Source organism: Opisthocomus hoazin, chromosome 19 (genome assembly GCF_030867145.1).
Source record: "Opisthocomus hoazin isolate bOpiHoa1 chromosome 19, bOpiHoa1.hap1, whole genome shotgun sequence".
Lineage (NCBI taxonomy): Eukaryota > Metazoa > Chordata > Aves > Opisthocomiformes > Opisthocomidae > Opisthocomus > Opisthocomus hoazin.
The window spans coordinates 10,303,466-10,321,923 of NC_134432.1; the positions used below are offsets into that span (position 1 = coordinate 10,303,466).

Consider the following 18,458-nt stretch of genomic DNA (forward strand, 5'->3'; position numbering starts at 1 on the left):
GACTTTTTCTGTCCCCTGTTAGAGAGCCATTTCACAGGAAAGTATTCTCAGATTTCCTTTAATCTACCACAGGCCACCCAAGATACTTCAGCCACCCTAATATCTGCACGCACCTCAAACATCAATGCTCTTGTCTGCACAGAGGCATGTGTGAGGCTCTGTGAACAGCTACAAGCATGGTAGGCTCTGCTACCTCCCTACCTCTGCAGTACACATGAAGCTTAAACTGAACGTGGACAGCCTGAGTAAATACGTATGTGGAAGGCAAACCCACCGCTTAATGGTAATGGAGGCAATCCCCCTTCGTCTTACCACACCAGCACCCCTATCTTTGTGTGTGTGTAAATATTCCAGGAATAAAGTGCCCCTGGGCGGTGCATATACCTCACAGAAACATTGGAACAAGTTGTTTCAGCATCCGATTCTTCCCCTTTCAGATCAATTAAGCTCATCTGAGATTATCAAACAATCAGCAAAATGTCAGTTCTGGCATTGCTAACTTATTAAGATATGTGTGTTCGGTGTGCAATCTTGTGGTAGGATGGAAGACTCTAGAATATATTTCTCTCTGGGTTTGCAGTGCTATTGCTCTGTGGCTTGCTTTCCCTGCTTATGCATGCTGACGAGATTTACTGTTATGAATTGCCCCACAAAACTACCTTCAAACTCAAATTTAATAACCGAAGTATTATGAAGATCAATATTATGGCTATTCTCATTCATATGATTAGCACTAATATAATTTTGGGAAATATTTATGCTGCAGTAGTGACTAGAGACCTGGATTAAGAGGAGATCCAGCATCTATACAGAAGAAAAGACACTGTTCTCTCCAGCTGTGTACTGAAGTGCAATACTCAATCTCTGAGTCTCCACGGGTTCGGATATTTTATGTAAGTTATCTAATAAGATAACGAACCAGCCTTACAATCCCTACAGCCATATTGCTAACTGTTTGAAAATCATGAGTCAGTCTCCAAAAAAGAATTAAGAGATTGGTTTTAAAATTCATGAGACTTTTTAAATCTGATAAACTTCAGATTTTTTTTTTCTTTTTTGCCTTCTGCTTTCTGAGTACGTAGGAGTATTATCAAGTTTTCCTCTGCAATTACGAGGGCCGTAAACTTACTTTAAAAATTGAGTTGAGACTCTTACATAATCACAGGACTCTCGAAGTGTGGGCTTTGAACAGACATGAAGTAGTCTTGAGATGCAGTTCATCACGTGACTCGGCAACACTCGCCTGCTGAATCGGTATGGCACAGATTTCAAATATCAAATACTCCCAAGAAACAGTCAGGAGTCCTTTACGAGTGAGAGGGGGAATCTGAGACTTTCACAGTCTGCGCATGAACGGGGGCTAAGGAGAGGAAAACAGGGGGAAGGAAGACAAAATGCAAGGAGAACATATTAGTCTGGTGGGGACTGTTCATTTAGCTTTAACCAGAGACGAACCTAACAACCTTCTTTTCTTATTCCCGTCTCTCCTGCTTGCTCTTAACCATGCAACACGCAGCTTTCCCTGGGTACCAAGCTCTCTGATTAGCCTTACCCAGGCTGTGCGCCTGCACTCCCCAGGGAGAGCCCCAGACATTTGGAGGGGAGTAAAAAGTAATGTTCTTTCTGGGTTTTTGCACAAGAGCTGGAAGCTAATACTGAAATATTTAATAAATACTCAATAGGCAGGTTTTCCATTACTGAGAGGGGAAGAACCAAAGAAAGGGGAGGAAAAGCAAAATGAGATTGGGCAGGGATGTGTGGACAATTAAAACACCTTTGCCCTCTAGATACAATGCTGGATTTTTGCCTCATCCCTTCTTCCACCTCCAGGTAGCTGTGGGGAGGCAGCATCCCTCACTGCTCAGTGTTTGCACCCTTACCCAAGCTGAATCCCTGGAGTGCACTGTGACCCTCAGCTACCAAAATCAGTGCTTAAACCAAGTCTGTGCTCCAGGAGACCTGCCAGTCAGTACCAGTCCACAAAACGTTTGTCTGCATCTTGCAAAGGGGCACTTTTATTGCAGAAACGACAAGATCTCTAGCCACATCAACAGGGGCGTCAGTGTCAGGACGCTTGTGAGAGCTATCACTAAGTCAGTCAGTGTCCAGACACAGGTCCCAGCTATAGCTTACATGAGAACAGCTCTTCCACTGGCTTTTCGTGATACTCACTCATGGGAATGAGAGGCTGATGCAATATTGGGCATATTTCAGCCTCCAGTCCCTGTTGTGCTGGCTGAGAGCATAGTGACCAAATGGTGTTCTTCTTCAATGAACTTTGCCAAAGGTGGATCCCTGGGAGATGGAGAGCATCCAGAGGCTTCCCCTTAACTGGGCTCTAAAATGTCTAGCTGCTCCCTGCCCTTGCTGACACTGATGGCAGGAGAAAGCACAGCATGGGTTTTGGGGCCAGCAAGTGTTGAAGGGTGGCATGCCATACAGGCACAATAAAGGAAAATGAGTCCCTTCAATCTGGGCTAAGGAAGTCCAGGAGGCAAAACACCTCCTGGCATAATCCCAGAGCAGACAATTTCCGTGTCACTGCTGAAGAGTGCCGTACCCCATCAGCACAATCCAGCCTGCAGGAACACAGTGCCATAGCTGTCTCTTGCCACCCCTAGACAACGGCCTTGCACAAGCAGAGTCTGCGTTTGGGTAAAATTTGGCCCTGCAAGGCTGCATGAGAGCTGCATACAGCAAGGGAGGGCACGTTAGTGTAATTCTGCCATAGCATAGCTTTTCTGGAAGCTCCTCTGTCTCCAGGTAAGCTCTTTCAGTGCAAGCAGAAGCACAAGCAGGCCTGACCTGATTGGGAATTTGATGTAGTGGCTTCCTCTCCCAGCTGCTTACCCCTCTGCTGGGAGCCGTCTGCACATTACAGCAGATGTCAGATGCGCTCAGGTCATGATTCCAAGCTTTCTTTTGCAGCCATAAGGGCTAGAGACTCTTCCCTCCCTCCCCACACTCATTCCTTAATTAATGCTTAAATTCTGATGTCATCACATGACTGTAGGAGCAGAGACCCAGGCAGGCATTTAGAGCTCTGTGTTGTCAGCGTCACTTTGATTTAGAAGCACAGCAGATACTTTCAAGAATCCCACCCCTCCACTACGTCCCACCCCGGCCCCGCTCACAGCTGCCGGTGTTGGACCTCAAGGTTTGCCTTTCAGGGCAGGTGCTGGAGCAGGTCAGAGGCTTTCGCACGCCGCCGAGTATGGGGACGGGGAGGATCTCTGTCCTGCTGAAACAGAGTGGTTGAAGAGCCAGGCAGCTGCGAGGAGTCCCACAGGGAGGGAGGAGGAGGAGGCAGCACCTGCTTGCAGCCTGCGCTGCGGAGTGCCTCCAGCCCAGCGCCTCGGTGGGTGTGAAAACCGCTGCAACCTGCAGCTCCCGTCCCTACCCTTCTCCTCCTCACCCTCGCGGTATTTCCCTCCTGATGGGATGTATTTAACCAGCAAAAATGACTCCCTGGTGAAGGGAACCTCACCGCAGCTTCCTCTAAATACTTCGTGGCCACTGTGTCAGTGGTGGCAGGCTGCAAAGTGCTGGGAGTGTGAAAGCGGGGCTGCTCACCCGAGACACAGAGCTTCCAGGCTTGGTGACCAGACATCAGTGTCCCCGACCTGCCAGCGGGGCACTGCCTAACCACTGCCTGCATCCCATTCCCCGGGAGCAGACCCAGTGCCACCTGCCCAGGGCTCGCTCTTCGGGCTCCGTGCTGTGCCAGCTCCTTCGCCGGGCACACGCGTGCTGCGGCACGCAGAGGAACCGCGGGCTCCACACAGGCATGCGTGATTTCACGCTGCCTGGAGAGGAAGTCCTAGCACAAAGGGCTGACCCAAACCCTTCTCCCTCCCTGCCGGAGGCAAGGCTGATTCCTGGGTTTCTTTTCAGATGTGTCCTTGGGTTCAGTAGCTGCACTTAGTAGTTTCACATGGGAAACCAGCCTGGATGGCTGCGACTGCCCCGGTGGGACGCATCTTGTTCCATTTACAAAGGCTGGTGGGTGGCAATCAGCAAAAAAGAACAGGAAAAAAAACCCCACCTTTCTGGAACCCAAGGGAAACATTAGGGGGATCCAGAAATAGAAAAACCCCTATTATAGGTACAGTCATGCCATCTCCCAGTGCTACTGGTGCCAGAACAAAATTATTCCATGCATCTAACAGGATGACTTTTTTTTTTTAATGTAACAGCTTCTCTGCTGAAATAAGCATCTGCCTGATTTAAAAGCAGAATTAAAAATGTTCTCACAAAAAAAAGAAAAAAAAAAGAGTCAAGGCTTCTCCTTGGCTTGTTAGCCTTTAAAATATACTCCCAACCCACTGGACCATAGTATGCTGGTCTGAAGAAATGTGAGATGAACGTGCAGAGTCATTGCTGCCGCAGCATGCTGGGGAGCAGCCTTGGGAGGTCTGCCGGGCAAGGGCCTCCACTTCTCATGCAGAGGGGAAAAGATCCCCCCCACCAAGCAACGTCTGGGAGGGGACTGTGCAGAAAGCTCCCTCCTAGCCCAGCAGGACGCAGATCTCTCTGGAAAGATTAGGTGACTAAAAATATTTGTCTATGCTGCTTCTGGGATTCATTGGGAGCACGGTTAAAATATTTCATTCTGGATTCAGAAAGGGTAGTTTTGTGCTTGAGCATGCAACTCTGCAGCACTGTGCTAACGCTCAGTCGATCGAGCTCAGAGCTTACCCGGGTCAGCAGGCAGGGCACCCAGTTAGCGATATGCCTTTCTAGGCATACAGCTCACGTGCGTGATTTCTCCGGAGGAACTGGCATATCCTCACCACAAGCGCTCTATCAGAACATGAACTCATCGACTGCATTGCTTCTGCGCTATTCCCTACGGCCTGGGCGTGCGCTGCCATGCAGAGAGGAGGGTCTGCCCTTCCCCAAAGCTTGGCCAGATGTTCTGTTCCCGTATCTCAGCAGCTCTGAGCGTATCAAAGGCTGGTGCATTTATGCTTCCGCTTGCCCTCTGTTCTGAAGAATATCAAAGAGAAGGAGAGGTGTGTCCTTCTGTCAAGTCCTGCAGCTGCCAGTGATGTTCGCAAGCTCTCGCCGTCTGAATCCAAATGCAGCCAGAGCAGCTGCTCCTCCAGTCCCGAAGAGGGCCAAGCTCCTGGTCTGCTCAGCCCAGTGCTTCCAGGACTAAGCGCCATACGGCTCTGCCCCAGCCATTCTCTGCCATCCCCCACTCCTGCCTTCATTCTGCTTATGCAAATATATTAAATTCTTCCCATATGCAGGGAGAGGAATTATGCAGGGAACGTAACAACAATTGTCCCTGAACTGCATGAAGAATGAAAGTTGTGGCTACAGGAGAGGCTATGTGATGGAACTGGCTGGTTTATGCCCGTCACTGAATGGCTCGTGTTTGCCAAGCTGCTGTGTTAGAGCTGGTGAGACAGGAATGTAAATTGTGGCTCTCTTGTAAAGTTGCATAAACTTGTAGTAATGTCATTTTTAGATTAACATTTACATTGAAGAGAACACTAGAAGTCTTCATTGTTTACATGCACTATGGAAATAGATTTAAATTTTTGGTTTACACACATTTATTTACAAGGCACTTACTGATTGCAAACCAATGTACATCACTCGTTTACATGCATAATGTAAACTATGGAGATTTCGTATTTTTTGCCATGCAATGCTGTACAGATTTCCATTGCTCATTCCACACAGAGGCAAAAGCCTCCTTTCATCTCAGCTCCCTCTGTCCTTCAATTGCTGCGTTGTGTCTCCTAAACAAGCCTTGCCTCTGACTGGAAAACATAAAAGTTGATGTCCCCTTTAAACAGACAGCATAAAAACCTAATAGGAAAACCTTGTCAGCAGAACTTCAGCATGACTAAAAAAGCCAAAGCAAAGATTAAAAAGCCTAACAGTGCCTATCAGTTTGTACCAGCGCAAAGCATCACCTTAATGCTGTTTGAGAAGAACCTTCACGGTGCTTTTTTGGATGCTTCAGGCATCCAGACAACTGGTACAGGACTGACCAGGATACGTGTGTGAGAAAGGGACTATGGCTGCACCCGTGTTGTACCGTTGTCTCAGGCAGTAGCACCCCGGTCTCAGCACCCAGCTTCGTTTTGAACGAGCATGAGACTTCCCATAGCACAGCTGCAATCCTGCTGCTCACCTTGGCTGTGCCTCCCGTGCCCAGAGGTGCTGGGGAGATTTTTTTTCTTTCTCCTAAGATGCTAAAAGCTGAACCCAAAGGAAGTCAAAGCTGAACCCTGGCGAATTTTAAGATCTCAAAGTCTAAGAGTGACCAACAAGGACAGACAGTCTTCTTTTTTTTTCTCCTTTCCTATTTCAGGGACATAAAAACTACTTGCCAATTCAACGTAAATTGAATGAGCAAGTTGAAAAGCCAACAGCTAAACAAAATACACTCAAAATCAAAATGTTTCCCTTTTGACATTTTAAAAGTGGTATTGGTTGACTTCGTGTTTCGAGATGAATTTTTATGCCTAAAAAATTGCAAAAAAATAATGTTTTTCACTTGATTAATAAACTGAAAACAAACAGCAAAGCTTAAACCTTTCACTGAGCCTAAAATGAAAGTTTTGATTTTTTCATTTTACTGAAAAGTTGAACAAACATCTATTCCAGATCAACCCATTTTTAATGTTATTTTTGTTCCATACAACCAGTGAACCACAAAATCAATTATTTGTACAGCTCTCATGACCAGTAGAATAAATTCAGTGCAACAGAGAGACAGCAAAGGAGTCAATGAGGAGTGGAGAGATGGACAAAAAGAATGGAGTGAAAAAATGGTGGAAGCACCTCTAATAGATCTTGTCTCTGCCAAAACTCTGCATGCATTTTCATAACAACTTCAGTAGAGCTTTAATCCACATTGCTGCTGAAAACAGCAGTCTTGCCAGTCCCCTCAGTGCCCTTCCTGCCGCCATCCACACAGTCCTGTCCCTTTACTATCACCTGACCACACAACAAATGAGATCAGAAAAATGATCCAGTTGAAAAGTGATTTTTTTTCTTTTTTTTTTAGTTTTTCTTTCTTTTTCTTTTTTTCTTGCAAGATTACTTTTCTGCCGGATCACTTCTTCAGTTGTGGAAATCACAGGTTTACATGAAACCTGTCGGGAATTTCTGGTCATGAAAGGCAAAATTTCCATTACAGAAGCTGTTAAAAACAGTCATACAACCCCAACATTCACTAGCCAGATAATCCAAGTCCAGTGCCTGAATGGAGGGGTTGGATTCTGCTTTCACTTAGAATAAATAAAGGGCATAACACTCCCAGTCAGACGGCCAGGGATAGCAGCCTTATAAACCCTGGTGCTGTGCCTGCAGGGCCTGGGGCAGCGGGCGATGCTGGATATGCTTGAAAAGATTCTCCAGCCGATAAATTGGTGCATTTTCCTTGAAGACAACAGCTTCACATATTTATGTCACAGAGAATCTGGCTCATTGTTTTTAATTTGTGGTGCCATAAAACTTTGAAAGTTTTGTGAGACAGTTTTGTGAGACCAAAATTTTTTTTACTTCTTTTTTTTTTTTTTTTCCTTTAAGGGAGAATTTAAGCAGCAGAACAGCATAAGCCCGTGCTACGTGCACAGTGAAGAGCCTCGCTTCATGATAATTCTCTTCCTCTTTGCCAAGGGAACGACACATTTAGGGAGCACGTAGCTGCTCAGATTTGTGGGTTTTCTAGGACTAAATAAAAATCTCTAATGCAGCCAAATGCATTCAGTAGTGCAAATCCCTTTATGAGCACCCAGTTTAGTGTCCACTCTGAATCGGAAAACAGGAAAATCACAGAAATGGTGGTTAGACGGGACCTTGGGGGTCCCTAATCCGCCCTCCCACTTGAAGCAGGGCTATCACCAGCTCTTGAGGACATCAGCTGTGGCTTTGTCCAGCCAAGCCTTAAAAACCACCAAGGACGGAGATGCCCCTCACCTCTCCTTTGACCTGTGCCAGACCTTCACCAGTCTCCTGATTAAACAATTTTTTGGGGGAAAAAACAAAATCAGCTTTCTTTCCCCAGGCACCATCCCAACTGATTTATGGCTGGCTTGTGCAGACAGTTACTCGCAACCTTTCCTGTCTCAGGAGCTGTATTTCCTTTTTATATATCCAGGGACCTTACCGTAACTGGTGTACGTAAGCAATCCGTTCTGTCCTGTCACTCTGCAGGCGGAGGGATGGGGCAGGGCTTGCTGGTTGGTTGTCACATCCCCCACGAAGTTTTGAACCCATTGGTGCATTTTGACCAGACTTGGCAGAGGTCTCAGAAGTATTCTGTATTTGCAGGTTTCATGAAATTAGGCAGCCTCTGAATGGTCCTGCTGCAGAAGTTGCAAGGCGAGCACATCTCCCTTTTATACCCCAGGGCTTCCCTGCTGTCCTACATAGAGAGCCAGATTTCCCTGTCCCTACTGTCATTTCAGAAAGTGGAATTAAACTCCCACATGTGGAAAATCCACATTTCTTGTACATGCACATTCCCCTTCCAGCCCTGTGTGATCATCCACTTTCTACTGCTGTCGTCCCTTACGTCCAGACGTCTTGCAGCATTTAATTAAGTCTGCCCAGCAACGCAGAGCAGACAACTGCTGTCATCTCCCATTCTTGGGGGGGTGGGGAAGGAATCAAGGCACCAAGCAGTGAGCTTACCCACAGCCAACCACACCATGAGCCTGGGTCAAAAATAGAGATAATGCCCGCATTACCCCTCTGCCAGTCTAACTGTGAGTCCCGCTTTCCAAGGCAGTGTGTCCTATCCCTGCTTTGCTGTAGGAAAGCTGACAACGGCAGCCTGTCTGCTCGGCTGGATGAGACCGTCTCACCACTTCCCTCTTTGCCTCCTGTGTCTCACCTCTGATGTTGAACAAAACCTCATTTTTTCTGGAAAAGATTTGTTTTTTTAAAACTTGCTTAAAGTGAGCAGCATCATTAGTGAAATGCCTCTGTGTCTGTGCCTCTGCCTGGCTATTTGCATAGTGTATTCAAGGGCTCAGCCTACTGTTTCTTTTGCTTTGCCTTATAGCTAAATAATCAGTTTCTGGGAGAAGAAAAAAGGACAACATGACAATATACTTCAAAGCAGTGGACTGAAGCTGTTAACTACTGTCTTGTGGTGACAGGAATGTTTTCTGGTCTGAGCAATGCCCTAGTCCCAAAGCCAAGCTGAGCTTCATCTGTTTTCCAGCCTTCGTGCAGTATCTAGTACCCAAGGCTCTCACGACTAGGAACAACAACAAGGACAGTGATAATGAATATTCAGACATCCCACAAACCACTCTCAGCATCTGCCATCCTATCTGCATTAGCATCAGAGTGCACAGATAATGATCAAAGCAGTATTTTTCCTGCCAGAGGCCCCCCTAAACCAGCCTTATTAGTATGAATCGATGCTGATTAATGTGCTTCCTTAATGCAATTGTATCTACCCCTACTGTTCATGATTTAATATAAAACATCTCCCCCTTTGCTTCCCTTCCTCCTGATCTAACATGCAAGGTGCAAACTTTGACTGATGGTACCAGGAAAATCAATGGTCAAAGTTTTGCAAGAAAGAGACCTAAAATCTACTAAAATGAAATACACAGAAGGAGGGAATGAGCCTTTCCATGCTAGGATGGTAGATCTGGATCCAGGCATCCTATGAAAAGATACTGGCAGCTGTGTTGTTCTCCAGCAATTCTGCTTATGCAGCACATAAAATAGCCTTGCTAACTATAACAGGCCCTTTGCTTGCTGCTGACAGAGTTCTGGACTTCAGCTGTGATGGAAGGAGGAGTGTTGCATGTTTTGGTTTGGAGTTGCTTCCTTCTCTACATCACCTGTAAACACGAGAAAATGCTGCATTTTGCCTTATGCTGCTGTGTAGCACTGGCAGTGGCTTTCTCTTTGTGGGCTTTCAACATAAATGATACGGTCCTAATGTGCTGTGTCCGTGCTCCCGCACAGCAAGACACTGGGGAAATCACCACTAAACAGGCAACAGTGTTTCAATTAGGGACGGGTGAGGTCCTCTCGCCTGATTTCACAGCCACTCCAAATCCTTGGTCACTGTGCCTGGTTTGAGGTCTGCTGCTATTGGCCTTGGGAGAAGAGCAGTGGTTGGGTCAAATCTCATTCAACCAAATCACAAGTGCCCCAAGGAACTGTCTGACTGAGGGACAAAGAAAAAAGCAGCCAACCAAAAAAAATATTGGAGAAAAGGAACACTGAAAGAGAAGACTGCAGCAAAAATTCCCATGCTCCATATCAGCTGCTTTTCTAAGGAGAGATATCCTTAACGTCGAATATGTGCCTCCCTTGGGCTAGTCTAGTGCAAAGAGCAATTGAGAGACATAATTTGGGAGGAAAGAGGCTTCTATGTTGGAATTAAACAGTTGACAAAATCCCAACAGCTGTACAGATTCTCGAAGTCAATTTAAGGAGCCCACAAAATGAGCTTTTACCCCTGTGGGTTTCAGTAAAACGATATGTTCTGGAGGGCGTGTGTGCTCAGAGTCCAGCTCTTCACTGCCAGGATTGGCTGGGGCTCCAGTAAGCACCATAGCTAGGCTGATTTTGGCATTCCTTAAAAAACACATGGGCCCAATTTTTAAGTGACCACTTTTGCCAACAGGGCCAGATATTAAAAACAACCATCCATGCCCTCCCCATGCTATAAGTGTCTTTCATAAGTGCTTTGGCAATATCCAGCAGAAATAGACAAAAACACATCACTTTCCACTTCCCATATGTAAAGGCCATCCTGAACTGAGATAACCCTTCGAATTTTTACCAGTCGTCTACAAAACAAAGGGGAATTCGTTCCTCGCCCCATAGCAGATAAAACTAGAAATCACAGGCTTCACAGACAAACAAGATTTTAGCTGCTTTATAAAAGTGGAGGCAGCAAAGCCATGGCGCAGGCTGCCTGCTCTGGGTGTGAATTCTCCATCACGGGAGACCTTTCAGGAGAGGTTGCCTACAAACCTCTGTCACATGTGACACAGGTATGTCTGAGTCTGCCTTGGGGAAGAGGCATGGATTAAATGACCTCTCAAGGTCCTTCCAGACCCATTTCTCCATGATTCTTAGAGACAGGATCCCAGGCTTGATGGATCTCTGGCCTGACCTACAGTGACAGTTCTTAGATGTGTCTGAACACATACATTGCATGCATTTCTCTCCCACTACAGCCCCTGTAGACTGCTGCAGTGGCATTCAGGGCTGAATAGCTCTTTAGCAAAGGGCAGAGCCACTGCCAGGGGTGTTGCATGGGGCAAGATTTGCAGTCTTGATCAGTGTGTACGTTGTCAGGCAGGGCAGGAGGACAGCCTGGGATTTCCACAACCAGGAAGAAAGTCTTTTTAAAAAGCATGTTTTCTCTGCTCCTCTGTGCAAGCAAAGACAGTGAGACATTCTTAGTGGAAGTGTGGCAGCATAATTTCTAGGTTTTGGGGCTGTCTTCCTCCTGAGTTGTTTTGAATGAAGAGGACAAGCCAGGACAACATCTTCAACCCATGCTAACCTGCCCTTGCTCTGCGGGCTGGTGTGAGGGGAGGGGATGCTGCACTCGCTGGAGGCCATGGGACAGGCACAGATCATTTTTCTTCCCCATACATAGGTGATGTCTTGCACATCGCTATTACTCTCTGAGTGCTTTTGGCTCTCTGCCCGTGGGAGAACACTGCCTGCACACGTGGTTTCCCTGCTCCCCCCATTCCCCAGTCATCATATGTGTGTCTGCACGCATATTGCTAGTAGGCTACTCACTAGTACTTTCTCACCTACTGGTTTGCATGGTTGTGTTTGCAAGTGTCTTTCTGAAACACAACAGGACTATATAATTGTGTAAATGTGCACAAGCCTATGGGAGTTTTGCAGTCTCTTCAGGTTTTAACGCAAATCTCATGCCACTTGTTGGCTTATTCCCCTTCACTCAAAAGCACTTGCTGCTTTAATAGGAGGCTTGTGTGAGCACCCCAGCTTCTCATGTTAAAATGAAAAAAGAAAAGTGTGTTTTTGGATATCACAGCTGGCAGGAAGATCTTGACACATGGAACAACAAACACTTGAAAACCTAGAAGGCAAACGAAAATCCAAATTCTGCCTATTCTCTGTAGTTTTTTAATGTGAAGACTTTTAAACCAAGATCACAGTTCCGGGGACATGCCCGACTCCTACATGAAGATAATCTGCAAAGGTCTTTGGTGGGCAGTACACAGCTAAGGCTCATGCACAGCAGTGTGAGAACTGCTGTCCTGATGTGTGTCTTGACATCTTTATGTGTGTTCTTGCCCATGTGAACCTTAAGCTGTTGGCAATTCACAAGTAGGAGTTTGGTGCAGAGGCTTGGTCTGCCCACAGGTACATTGATTTGAAAAACACGCTTGTGAACCCGCCTATGAACTTATCTGTCACCACAAATGAAGTACGTCCACACCCTTTGTCCCTTTTTATCTCGATCTATATTGTGCACACTACCATGGTACCGCAGTGCCTTCGTCTCACTATCAAAGCATTACATCTGAGTCTGTGAAGCAATTTGCATTGCCAGCTGAGGACCATGAAGAACCAAAAAAGCGATTCCAGGTGGAACGGGGACAATGATGCATCTCTCATTGACTACAAGCCTTGAGCCCATGGGAACTGGCTGAGTTCCCACCGCCTAAGAACTTCTCCAAGCTACAGGTGCTGTAGGAAATCAACGTACCTGTATATTTTATATCTGGTCGTAAATCCTTGACGATGTCTTTCCACAAAGGATAAGTAGCTCCGTGAGTGGTGGAAAGGCCCCCTGTCTGAAATAAGCCAATCAAATTCCTTGGAGACATGTTGGTTGGTAGCAGCTGGGTCCTGGTGGGAGGGCTGTACTAGTATATGGTCCCATATAAACAGGAGGTAGAGGAACTCAACAAGCCTCCAGTTCATGCTTTTCTGTCTGCCTTTTTCCTCTCATTCTTGCTCCATTCTGTGGAGTCCTGTTGAAAAAGAGAGGGAAGAGGAGGAAGGAAAGAGAGAGAGAGAGAAATGGAGGGGAGGAGAGGGAGGAGGGAGAGAAAGAGAGAGTTTAAAAACGGGAATTGCTTTGATCCTTTGACAACTGTCTCTCAGGGTGAAAATAGACATGAAAAATCAAGTTTTAAAAGACTTCTGTCTGCCCGTGCTAGAGCTTAGAGTATTTGGCAGTCTTTTATTCATGTACCTAAGTGATGCCTTTAACCTCCTGAGCATATACCACCTTTGAAGTAACCAGGTCCTGACCTGAGACATCCTCACCCCAGCTTTTCCATCATTCCCTCGTGAAGTTCTCCGCAGTGCCGCAAAGGCGAGTGAAGGCTGGGCGCAGAAGGTGGCCGCACCCTAGGCTACAATTACCCCTTTATTGTCCCTTTAATGCTGTGCCAGAGAAACATGTCTTCTGCTTTCATGTCTCTCGGATGATCTCTAATCCATACTCCGTGCAACCTGAGCAATCTATAAAGACCCAGCTCTTACTTTAAAGTGTTGCCAAAAAAGAAATAAAACAAAATAATTACCTAGGCTTCAGTGACGAGCACACGTGGACACACAGACACACGCACACACACAGAGGCACACACACGACTATGAAATCCTGCCAAAATTTGAATGATAAAAATCACCTCAACCTGCTTTCCTGCCTGGGTGCTTGGGAGGTGTGTGTCTGGTGGAGGGGGAGAGGGTCTGTTGCTATTTCAATTACAGTAGGACCTCGAGGCTCTTCCCAAGATCAAGGCTCTGCAGGGTGACATACTGAACATGCATATTCAGGGTGGGAGATTTACTAGGGAGCTTAAAGGGATGCTCCACACCACCTGGTGCAGGGCACGCTGTCGCTCACACGATGGGAGAGCGGCTGTCCTGCTGCAGCCCCCCCACCACACGATGGCTGCCGACAGCCCTGCTATGAGCCAGCTCCTCTCCCCGGTGTGTTTAATGGCTAAACAGACAAGACATATGATGAGTGGGAAGGGAAACAGAGGGGTGAAATGCCTTGCCAAAGGTTACGCAGCAAGCCACAGATACAGCTGGAAGAGAGCCCTCGTCTCCTGACTCCCATTTCCAGCGTTTCAGCCATTAGATCATCCGCCTCCACAGTCATGCTGTTGGCACGATGCCCCTCTCCAAACGAAGCCGTGTGCTCCATTGGTGGAAGGTGAGTGGCTTGCTTAGCTGGCACCCTGCGCCTGGCGTGGACCCCCTCCCCTTCTGCTTCCGAACCACAACATGGCTGCAACAGCAGCCCAGCATGTTGGGTTGTGCTCCTGGTTGCTGGGAGTTGCTGATGCTGCTCTGAAAAAGTCCTCTCCATAACGCAGGATGAGTTTCTCCTCCTGCCCACCTCCTGTCCATCTGGCTGCCTTGCTGAGTTTTAGGGTAGATGTGCCAACACGGTGGGCATGCCTGGGCAGGCAGAGAGATCTTGAGGCTGCATCCCCCACTCAGGGAGCACAAACCTGGCCAAAAGCTGTCCTCAGGAGAGGTGATACCCACTTATTTCTGCAGAATAAAGCACAGAGAAACTGTAGCTGTGCTTGAAAGCAGGAGAAATTAGGCTATGCAGGGCCCTGCCACTTTGAGATTTAGTGTCAGGCTTATCTGTACACCTCCAGAAACCCTTCTGGTTTTGAGTCCGAGTCCACCATAAGCACTCTAAAAGTTCGCAATTGCCAGAGAGAAAAGGCATCGCTAGCAGTGTAAGAGGCTCCAAACCGAGGTGTGCTGGAGGTGCCACACACGTTTGCAGCATCGCTTGTGAGCATGAGACCTTGGCTGGTGTGAGCAGCACGGTATAGACCAGAGGCTATCAGCATTTGTGGTCGCCATGGCTGTCTCTGTTCCAGAAGCTTTCACTGGGACGGTAGCAAAGCTGCAGCCACGGCAGCAAGCACGCGTGTCTACTGCGCGGGTGGATCGAACCCGGGAGTGCGACAGGGAGCACAAGTGCCGAGCGTGTGTGCGCGCCAGGGCGCGTGGGAGTCTGCACGTGTGCACAGCATGTGTCTGTGGAGCTGCAGTCAGCTCAGCAGCACTTGACAAAACGGAGTTGTGTAAGTCTGGTTAAAAACGACAGTCAGCTGTTGCATTACATGAAGAAATGAAAAAAATGAAGTATGGGAAAGTCAATGAATGTTCGCCTTTTATGTTGGGCACATATAAACTTCTTTCCAATTGCAGATAGAATATTACTGTTATTAAAGCTAATGGTACCTGTAGCTCCTGACTGAGGAGGTTGTTCCTGTTCTGGAACATGTATTTAATATTAGCCTGCACCACTGACTCCTACTTCACCCATAAACGTGCCAGTTCTCAGTGCTTTTGTCCCTCACCTCTCAGAAAGGACTGGTTCTACTTTACCTTACAACGCTGGCTTTTGGGGAGTTTCTAGCCCCACATTGAGAGGAACAGAGCATATTCCAAGTGGGCTACAGTATATCTCTGCTTCCACTCACAGCGGTCATGAACCTGAGTTGATTACTGGGAAATGCTTCCAGCTACATCCACCCTCAGCATTCCTGAGTTCCAGTTCAGGAGTTCGTTTCTCATGCTTCTCCATCCAGGCTACTTCTCTGCCTTGCTGCTCTTTGCAGATCTGCAGAGCTGTCCCCATCGCTCTGCGCAGCTGCAGGCTCAGCATATTTGCCATTAGACGGGTATGCAGATTTGCTGATAATGATCAGTTGTTCTGTACACATTGTCCAAACTCGCTTGGTTGTCTGTTCATTAAACTCATCCGTAACTAATTCCTTCATCAGCCAGCCTGGATCAGTTTCTCTTTAAACATTTCACTTTCTATTGAATTTCTATTGCAAAGAGAGGAAGGGAGCTTTTACATACCAAAGTGGAGTGATAGCTCACCTCCAGTACCCAACACAGTGCAAATGAGAACTGAAATATGAGAAGAGCCAAATGAAACAGGTTTCAGAGAAATCCCAGTGTGTCCTCCCACATGCAAGCATTGCACATTGGGGAAATATCAGCTTATAGAAGAGAGGAGATATTCACCAATTCCCCCCACGCACCTCTTCATCCTCCCTTCCTTTCCTTTTAGGTTAGTCAGAATGATTAGAGTTGTGACGGCTCTTAACCAGGGGTTAAGCCATGGGGAGAACATGCCTTGAGATCACTGGAAGAAACGGACACATCTCCAGTCTGGAAGCTGACTGTATCCATGCTGAGAGCAGAGAGTGGTGCCGGAGGCAATGGAGGATGGTAGAGCGCAATTGGGTCTAGACAACTATCACACCATCAACTTTAATTTTTTAGTAGTATCTTTTTCCCCCCTGTAGCTGCTGTAGAGATGTTGTTTCGCATTAAAGATTAATACACACCACAGGGTTGGTCCCCATGGAAGCTATAAAGCTTACTAAAGTGGGATTATTTTGTGTCTAAGGCAATATTGTGAGGTGTATTCAATCTAACTTCTAACAAGTTCGAATCTGAAATTAATTTGTTGTATATCATTATGGGGTTCCACTGATGTAAGATATGTTCCAGGGTTTTTGCAAAGGGGACAGGGGAAGAACGGGCAAGGAGATGATGTCTCCAAGTATATAGCCCTTGGGTAGGAGACCCAAGACTAACTAAAAGCTAAATCTGGCACAGAAGCAATCTCTGCACTGAAGGGGAGGCTTGGGGGAAGTCAGACAGTGGGTTTTGATCCAAGAATCCAGCATTCTGCTCAATTCTACCCGACACACCCTCTACAATATTGGGCTTACACACTTTTTTGTCTCACTTTCCACTTATCAGCTTGGAGACGTAATAGTATTTGTTTGACTACTTGGATCATGAACTTGTTGGAGAGGCCATCATCTGTGTATAGCATCTAGAAAAACTCTGTCCTGCTGCCCACGTGTCTCATTAGGTGTTCCTGTCCTATAAAGCAATGAATGACAACCATCTCCAGGTGTCAGCAAGACTTAAAATGCAGCAGTTAAAAAAGTCCAAGCTGCAAAGCCCATTTCCACTCAGGAGCACTACAGAGCAATGCAGTGATCTGGGTCCTTCTGGTTCATGTCAACAAACATGATCATGCAATAGTCACCTCTGTTAATAAACATGATCGGTGGTGAGCTGGGACATAGGCTAGAGTTCACACTAAAGAAGTGCTGGGAGAAGAAAATGTGCGATGTGCTGGTTCTGAGTCACATTACAGTCAGTTTCTGGCATCGTCCATCATGAAGGCACATCCATCGGTGCAAATGGAGATTTCTGTTACAACCCCTTTTAGTTTGTTAGGTGGGTTAAAATGGCCTTATTCTAATCTGAATTCAGCCTGGAACATTAAATGTTTCTTGTCTTATGAGTCTTCAGGATTCTTGGAGGAAAAATAGGCAAGTACTTTCTGTAAAGTGCAAGCTGTATTTGAATGTACACTTAATTTCATCATGATTGATATCTGTGTGTTAATTATATTCTATTTTAGGCAATACCTTTGCTGTCACAAGGCAGTGCCTTTTATCCAAGGAGTTCAAATTGAATTAGAGACATTAATTAAAGCTCTCAGCACTCTAGTAAGGCAGGCAAGTGCTGTTACTCCCATTGTTTCTTGAAATAAGAAGAAAAGAATAAAGCTGGGTGTCTACTTAGCCACTTAAAAGGTAATTTTTATACAGTGGGATAGCTCAGAATGATAGATTTTGCACAAAAGGATATTGCAAGGTCTGTTTCATACAAAAGAGGCTGTGTAGCCCCAGATCGCTGCTACAAGCAGGAAGGCAGAATGCAGGAGCTCTGGCTCTCCGTTGCTTGCTGTGAACACTCCACTACTCCTCTGCCTCCTGGGATTTTAAACCTTTCTTCTAACCTCTGTACCTTTCATTTATCCCTTCTATTAGGCTCATATTGATCTTGCACACATCCCTTCTGTTTTCTCATGCTCGTTGTTGTAAACTATTTCCATCAGAAATGCAGACTCAGGAAAGAGAAATTACTGAACACATTATCTGCAGTAAAGAAATAAGTCCCCTATCTCTTTAAGCTTCATGCACCAATAATTCTTTCTTGTGTCCCACATTCGGTTCGTGGCAGGTTGAGAGAGGTTTCTGCCTGCTGCCATTTACCAGAGGGAAGAGGCTAACAATTGCTATTTGTACCTGAAAAGCTCCTGTTCTGCAGGAACTTCACACGCTGCTTGAGGATGCTGATAAATTAGTAAAAGACTGAAGCGTCAAGGGAGAGATGAAACAGCTTATGTTAGTTTAGAGCTCGACCCTGCAAAGTGACGAATGTCTGACCTCATTTCAGCAAACGCCTTAAGTGTATCCTTAATTTTAAGTATGGGAGGCACTCTCCTAGATTTTATTCAGCTATCCGTGCTTGAAGTTAACCGTACACTCACATTCCTGCTAGACAGGTAACTACTGCCCTACACCTTTAGGATTTAACTCGTGTTAGGTCGCTGGGTGCAACTGGAGCAGTAACATTTATGTCCTGCACCTAATTCA

At 46.4% G+C, this 18,458-nt stretch overlaps 1 protein-coding gene across 2 annotated transcripts in view; it reads right to left on the minus strand.

The window, feature by feature from the left end:
* The window catches only part of BRINP1 (BMP/retinoic acid inducible neural specific 1), a 94,622-nt gene that overhangs the window by 53,691 nt on the left and 22,473 nt on the right, over window positions 1-18,458 (minus strand). Inside the window, exon 2 of one of the 2 annotated variants that reach the window (XM_075439509.1) lies at window positions 12,701-12,968. In XM_075439509.1, coding sequence (XP_075295624.1) covers window positions 12,701-12,918 — 218 coding nt within the window. In that variant the 5' untranslated portion in view covers window positions 12,919-12,968. Of the gene's footprint in view, window positions 1-12,700; window positions 12,969-18,458 lie in introns of those variants that run through there. The other variant, XM_075439510.1, reaches the window with a different exon arrangement.